The 8,165-nt window shown below is 45.5% G+C and overlaps 1 protein-coding gene across 1 annotated transcript; it reads right to left on the reverse strand.

Annotated features, from left to right (window-relative positions):
* Positions 1-3,026: 3,026 nt before the first annotated feature.
* On the reverse strand, positions 3,027-7,604 carry LOC134077065 (keratin, type I cytoskeletal 13-like). Its single transcript, XM_062532449.1, has 7 exons — positions 7,037-7,604; positions 6,243-6,325; positions 5,527-5,683; positions 4,548-4,709; positions 4,260-4,385; positions 3,605-3,936; positions 3,027-3,375 (listed from the first exon to the last, which is right to left on the reverse strand). Exons 1-7 carry the CDS (start codon positions 7,559-7,561, stop codon positions 3,267-3,269), a joined length of 1,494 nt encoding a protein of 497 aa, XP_062388433.1. The 5' UTR covers positions 7,562-7,604; the 3' UTR covers positions 3,027-3,266.
* Between the last annotated feature and the right edge of the window lie 561 nt (positions 7,605-8,165).

An 8,165-nucleotide genomic window follows, 5' to 3' on the forward strand; every position in this document is an offset into this window, starting at 1 on the left:
CATTTCGCGACCCCTCCCATACTGCATACATATACATACAGTATACAGTATGTAGTACAGTACACTCTATACACATATCTTACTGTACTGTATATAAATTAGTGCAGCCAAAGGATCTGACATTATTGAATTATCAAACATTATTGAATTATTTCAAACTCGACATAGCTTGAGTGTTTTTTTTTTATATACTGTATATATATACTGTAGGTCCTACAGTAACACCAGACTTGCACTCTACTAAATGAACTTGTCGTGTGAAACCGCTACCTTTTTTGATCCTCTTTGGTGTCATCGGAGGGTTATAGAGGACAATGCCAGCGAGAACGAAAACAGGTAAAACAAGAGGCACTCTGCAGCAGGATTTGAGTGAGCTCTAACTGACATTCTTGACATTTAAAGATAATCCTTGCTGAGGGGCGAGGGACGCCTCAAACTCCCAAAGGGCATTTTGGGACTTCATTCAAAACTATAAATCAGCCAAAGAGCAACTCTCTTTGGTGATACACATACATGTATGCTCGACATGCTTGAGCTTGATCACACGCGTGTTTATGACTTATAATTAAAATTGCTATAATTACTTACCGATCATTTAGTTTAAAATCATCAGTCTTCTCTTCTTCTCTATTGCAAGTGGCTTATTTGTTCACTATCCACAAGTGCAATTTGAGTGAAGTTTTAAGATGGATGCTATAGAATATTTACAGGGTAAATGCTACAGTATATGCTATAACATATTTATAGATAGATAGATAGATAGAAAGATATACTTTATTTCTTCCCAAGGGAAATTACACATTCAACATACATACAAAGATAGATAAATAGATAGATAGATAGATAGAAAGATAGATAGATAGATAGATAGATAGATAGATAGATAGATAGATAGATACTGTAGATACTGTATATACTTTATTCCTTCCCAAGGGGAAATTAAACATTCAACATACATACAAATATACTGTAAATACATGCAAACTTAAATGATCTAACATGTTATTCCTTTCTCTCTGCTCAGAGAGACATTATATAAAGTGCTATTGCAGCAGGTAAACAAGTCTTTCTGTGTCTGTCTCTCTCACAGCGTAGTTGGCGTAGCCTCCAAAGGAAAATACTTTTTTTGCTTGAGTAAATAAGTAGTGTAGTGGATGTGAGGTATTGTCCAATATATTTAACAGCATGTGCAGCATCCTTCTCTCCTCCACCAGCTCCAGGGGCTCTAGGGCTGACCCCAACACAAAGCCAGCCTTCCTTATTATCCTATTCAGTGTTTTAGTGTTTCTGGCTGTAATGCTACTTCCCCAGCAGATGGCAGAAAAGAAGATTGCACTTGCAACAACACTCCAGAAAAAACATTTGCAACATTTTGCTGCCATATTCTATAGCCTAGCATATAACAGGGTATATGGTGCATAGAATATGTACAGGGTATATGCTGTATCCTACATAATATTTAAGGATATACAGTAGCCTATGTGATATGCTATAGAACATTTACAGGGCACATGATGCATGCTATATAATATTTACAGGGGTTTGAGAGAGAAGAGGAAACCCTTTATTTCCAATGATGCAATAATGCATATGATACGTCTTATATATAATATGCAAAACAAGCATCCAGCACTTGATGTAATGACCTATAGACCTATAGACAAGTGTTTTTTGTGTGCATCATTATCAACATGTGTAACCCCTCTGGCTTTCTGGAAGAGGTTGAATTGTTGTTGTGCAAGTGGCTAAGGCTATCAGGTTATTCTATCAGGCTTTCTGAATTGTTGCTGTGCAAGTGGCTAAGGCTATCAGGTTATTCTATCAGGTTGTACTAGTGCTTGTGCTTTCAATCTGTGACTGGTAGAATCTAGTATTTGTGATTCTGCATTCTTGACCTTACGTTACAGGAACCACGGAGATGGCTTATATCTTAATAGGATGGGTTTTCTTTGTTTTCGTGACATTTTAGTGGTCCCGGAAAGCAGTGTTTATTTGTGTTTTACTGGAAGAGGTGTGTGAGATCTGTGACACAGCATACAGTAGGTCACACGTAATCTGACTAACCGGCAGCTGAATCTGCTGTGGTTTTGTCATCAGGGTTGGGTCATCACGGGCCTCTCCCTTAAAACGGGTTCTTCAATGCATGCGGTTGCCCCAGGCCCTTCTCTGTGGAGGAGATGTTATCGGGATACTTTTTATTAGCGCTTCTGCTGTTTACTGTATAGCAGCATTGCTCACACCAAGCTGCATATTTCAAGATTCCACAATGTGGGCGTATCAAGCCTACTCCTCATATCTAGGATAATTAGATAATGCCCTACAGCTAAACCTTAGAGGATAAGGGTTTGACCTTTTAATTTCCGTTCAGTGAATATATAGTCGTCTGTTGCACTTGCTATTTTATTGGTGGTTATAGATTTGTATATGAGTATATTTGCTGTTCTTGGTTTATACATAGCTTATGCTTGATCTATATGTCTGTTTGAATTATAGAATAGCACACACTTTTCAATTATTGAGTTGCAGAAGAAATATACAAAATATTCACTAATTCTATTAAATTCATTGTGTCCCATGCTGGTTGGGATTCCTGATACTCTACGAGTAGTCTATGATAGTAGTCATAGTGAGTTTATGGCTAGGCCAGTGCTTCACCACGGCCCGATCCCAATGTGAGCCCTGAGGACTAAGGACTAAAGACTCACAGACTTAATTGATCTCAGGTAAGTGAGTGAGTGTGTGAGGCCACATGGGCTCAGATATGTACAGTATTTGGGATACATTGTGATTGGGCCCATGACAAGCTGATTTTTGAGTAGGTCAGGGAACAAGTCTCATTTGTAATGAAGCACTGCCATACATAGCGTAGGCATAGCCTGTTTAGCCTTTAGCCATTCTATCCATGATTAGCTAACTGCTGTCTACAGCTTGCAGTGCCTCATGATGTCAACTGTCCACTAGAAGTCACTAATATGCATCAGAACTATAAATGCATTTGAAAGAATGACACACACACATTTTCGCTGTACTTTTAAGCTTGTCCTCTTTATTGCCCAGCATACTGAGGGGAGGCTCTCAGGGGACTGGGCTAAAAAAAACACACACAGTAGATTCTCCCGTCAGACAAGTGATTATGGTTGGTCCTGACAGAGGCTGGTTCTGGACGCCATCAGGCTCTTCCTGGGTCTGGACCCGTGGGCCCCACGCCAGTCGGGCCAGTTTGGGCCCAGAACCGGCTGTTGCCAGGAGGGCTTGACGTGGGTGGGTTACAAAACCCCAGATGAGGAGGAGGACACCACCTTCCCATCAACCAGCTCCTCTACGACGGTGATGACCTTGGTGGTGGTGGTGGTGGTGGTGCTGGAGGATCCCATGCTGGAGGAGAGCGAGAGACAAAGAGAAGACATGTCATACTCTCATTCTCATTTTTTTCTCAGATCAAAATTCTCTCAAAAGATCTTTATCATTTCATTTTTTCTTGCCAATTCCTTTTTTTCCCTCCTCCACATTTCCCCATGTCCGTTACTTTCTGAGCTCATGTTGTGGTTGCAGTTATTGGTAAATAAGCTAAATGATGATAAGTGATTAGCGTATTAGCGCTTACCTTGAGTCGACCATACTGCCGCTCAGACTGAGGCCTCCGCCGCTCATACTGAGGCCTCCGCCGCCTATGCTGCTGGTGCTGATGCTGATGCTTGAGCTTCCGCCCGCGCTTGCGACTGCGCCTCCGTCCATCAGTCTTCTGTACTCGGCGATCTCCATCTCCAGCCTGGTCTTGATGTCCAGGAGCATGGAGTACTCTTGCCCCTGGCGCTCGAGGTCGGCGCGCAGCTGCACGAGCTGACCCTCCAGGCTGCCCACCTGCATCTGGTAGCCCGAGAGCATGCCAGAGAAGCGTGACTGCGTCTCCATCAGTGTGGCCTCCAACGACGCTTTCTGCGGGGGCGTGGGAATTAGGAGAGTTTGGATTAGAGGTGTTTTCTGCTGTCTTACTACTGTTAAAAGGTGGTTCATCAAGTGAAAGGCATATGTGTCAAAAGAACAAAGAACAGAAAAGTCGGGCAAGTTGCCAGAAAAAACAAGGTCAAGCACTAGATTGCTTCAAACAGAAGTGCGTACTGTAGGTGGAAGTGCAAGGCATGGGAGAGGAAGGAAGGAAAATTATCTCTAATGGATCATGACGAGATCTCACTGCATGGCCTGACTTGTCCTATCAGCTGCCACAGCGCAGTGTTATGGAGCTGACGTGGTAATCTCACCATGCTCATGAGTGACTGAAGTTCGATTTCCAGGGACTGAACTGTGCTCTTGATGGAGTTGGTCTCTGTCCTGCTGGTCTGAAGGACCTCTGTGCTCGTCATGACTTCCTTGCTCAGCGTCTCCGACTGCAAAACAGCAGCAGACAGAGAACACAGTGTGTCAGAAAATAGATCACCATTGTATGTATGCATGTATATACTGTATGTATGAATGTAAATATGTGTGTGTATGTATGTGCGTGTGCGTTTTTATAAATGGATACGTGTACATTTGTGTATGCCACCCACCTTGGCCTGGAACCAGGACTCAAGGTCCCTCTGGTTCTTGGCGGAGACGGCTTCGTAGTGTTCGCGGATGTCGGCCATGACCTTGGTGAGGTCCTCCTGAGGAGCAGCGTCCACCTCCACGTGGACCTGGCCGGTCATCTGTGCGCGCAGGCTCACAAGTTCCTGCCAAAGAAAGATACAGTGACATATTCAGTGTGCTGTATGTCTTCTCAAACCCAGAGGTAACACTGTGATACAGGAGGTAGATGGTGCAAGACGACACTAATCACAAAACAATATTCACTAGCTACGTCACTCTTCTCAAGACTTTGTTTCTGGCAGTGTAGTCAAAGAAGTAGGCAGATATTTATGTGTATCTGAGTGTATCTGTGGAGTGCAAGGGAGAATACTGTGGAATGCAGAGTCGGATACACCCTTTTGCCCACAGTGTGAGTGAGAAACATACACCTATGCCTGGGGAGGGTCCTGTGTGAGTGAGAAACACACACCTATGCCTGGGGAGGGTCCTCCTGTATAGTGAAACTACGGGCTTATGCAGAGCCCCACTCTGCCACCTGCTCTGCACAGCGTGTTAGGACAGCGCAGAGCAGTTGGAGTTTGGGGCCTGAGGCACCAATCACAGCTTGGGCCACTCAGCCATGCTGACGTTGGCTTGGCTCTTTCTGAGAGAGACGAGAAGGAGAGCTAAGCAAAAAGGCCCTACAAAGCAAAAAGGCAGTAACTATGCACAGTGCAAACTGAAAAAAAAACCCTTGAAGTTATCCTGTTGTCCAACCAAAGTAATTGTAGGTGGATTTTTGGACATGTGGAGGTTGTGTTACTTGACATGAACTTATTTTTGGTAAATATCAATCTTCATAACAACTCTAATGTCATGAAAATTATAAAAACACATTTTCGACCAAAAATGCAGTTACTGCCTTTTTGCTTTGTAGGGCCGTGTGATCCTGCCGCGTAATTAGCTTTGCGCACTGCTCACCTCCTCGTGGTTCTTCTTGAGGAAGATGAGCTCCTCCTGCAGGCCAGTGATCTGCATGGCCAGGTCAGCCCTAGTCATGTTGAGCTCGTCCAGCACCCTCTTCAGACCAGCAATGTCCGCCTCCACAGACTGACGCATGGTGAGCTCGGTCTCGTACCTTACAAAGATAGAGGTGGAGTTATGTCTTTTAGTCTTTTATCTAATTAATATAACAACTTCCGGGCTAAAATTGTCATATCAATCTTGAAATGGAAAATGCTAGTTAAGAGGAATGCATTGATGAATGTATTGCCATGTACTGTATATTGCTCATTCCATGTGCATTTGGAAACATGCATGCAGACTCTTGCACCAAACACTGCATTTAGTAACTTTGTGTGTTTATGAGCAATCTACTGTATAGCATTATGATTAATTAAATTTAGCCATTTTCCTATAGCTTATAGCAACAGGTTTTCTGTCATTTGGATTAAGCCTTATAAAATGATTGCTGTTTTTCTCTCTGAGGTAAACTTACTTGAAACCTATCAAGATAATTTCTGTTTTTCTCTCTGAGGTAAACTTACTTGAAAACCTAACAAGAGGATTCATGTTTTTCTCTCTGAGGTAAACCTACTTGAAAACCTAACAAGAGGATTCATGTTTTTCTCTCTGAGGTAAACCTACTTGAAAACCTTACAAGAGGATTCATGTTTTTCTCTGCGATGTAAACCTACTTGACTCTGAAGTCGTCCATGGCGAGGCTGGCATTGTCAATGGCCAAGTGCACTGATCCCTTCAGCTGAATGGCTCCCTGGATCTGAAATACATCAGTAACACACCAATTCATTAACTTCAGTTGGTTTGCAATGTAAACTGCTACTGCACATGGTTTAAAAAGATGCTTAGTACACTCTTAAAATGAATATGTTGTCCTATCTGGACACAGAGATGTGCTTCAAAAACAGCGCAAGTTGTGTTGTTTTCAACACATATAGTGTAACAGATCACAAAAGCAATGTGTTGGAAACAACACAAACTGTGTTGTCCCTATCTGGACACAGATATGTGGTAAAGAAAACAGTGCAAGTTTTCAAAGCAAGTTGTGTTATTTTCAACACATATTGCGTAGCAGATAACTAAAGCAGTGTGTTGTCCCCATCTGGACGCAAGTCATGTTGTTTTCAACACATTCATGTTCAGAGTGCAGGAGAGCAAGGCAGAGTGGGCGTAGTCAGTGCACTCTGCAAGTCAGACCTTAGACACTAAGGGAAATCGGCTTGATGTAGCTGTCTTAAGACGACCACAAACGCGATAGTTTCTGAGATTCTGATACGTTTTCAACCATGACAGCCATGTATGCACAATTCCGGTTTGAAATCCTATCAGAATCTCAGATATAATCACCTTCCACCTACTACGAACCTCCCTACTGACAAGCGGAAGAGCATCACTGTGCATAGTGCTCTGTGGTGCAGCCTCCGCTGGAGGTGGGGTAATTAGGGTAATTAGGGTAATTACAGCTGCTCACCTTAACCTGCAGGTCAGTGATGCTGGTCATGAAGGCGCCGTACTCGTGTCCTGCAGGGGACGTCCTGCTCTCCAGGAACAGTCTGATCTTCAGCTCCAGCTCGGCGTTGGCCTTCTCCAGGGCCTGCACCTTGGCCAGGTAGGTGGCCAGACGGTCGTTGAGGTTCTGCATGGTGCCCTTCTCGTTGCCGATGACGCTGCCCTCCCCTCCCATGGACATGCTGAATCCTCCGCCGGCACCGCCACCGAACCCAGCGCCACCGCCGAACCCGGCACCGCCACCGAACCCGGCTCCGCCGCCGAAGCCGCCCGCTGAGCCCAGGCTGGAGGCGCTGGAGATGCGCACCCCGGAACCGCCGGCGCCGCCGTACACACTGCCGGCCCTCATCATGCGTCCGCCGCCGAGGCCTCCGCCGAGGCCTCCGCCGAAGCCTCCGCCCATCCCCCCTCCAGACATGGACATGCGGGACGAGCCCATGGAGAATCCGCCTCCCATGGAGGAGCGGCTGGCGAAGACTGTTGCCATGGTGAAGAGAGGCTGGGAGGCTGGGTACTCTGGCTCTGACAGGAGAGGACTGAGTGGTGAGCTGGGAATCTGAGGGCCTTTTTATCCTCATTCCCACTCCCACAACCCCCCCTCGTCTGGCTCAGCCCTGCCCACCTCTCTATCATGCTCCCAACGCACAGAGACATCTGTCGCCACAAGGCACACACACAGCACACACTGCACGCCCCCCCCCCCCCCCCCACCAACACACATGCACACACATACACACACACACACACACACACACACGCTATCCCCAGCCCCGCTGGGAGTTTTATGTAAGCTCTAGCTTATGCACTGCCAAGTGCACAGCATTCACCATTCATGTGGGGCTTTCAATCAACAGGAGAAAGAAAACAGTCGATCTGCTCTGGTGAATGAAGGATGTGACAAGAGCGTGACCACCGGAGGCTCTGATCAGACGCTCAGATGAAGAAAAGCCGCGGGGACCGAGGAGCACTAGCCCTTCTTGGCAGATTTGCCGTTTTCTCTCTCTCACACTCTCACACACAGGAGTCACACACATCCCGGGCTCACACACAGCGAGAACATTTGCCAAACTTGAATCCTACTGCTTACACTG

Source organism: Sardina pilchardus, chromosome 3 (genome assembly GCF_963854185.1).
Source record: "Sardina pilchardus chromosome 3, fSarPil1.1, whole genome shotgun sequence".
Classification (NCBI taxonomy): Eukaryota; Metazoa; Chordata; class Actinopteri; order Clupeiformes; family Clupeidae; genus Sardina; species Sardina pilchardus.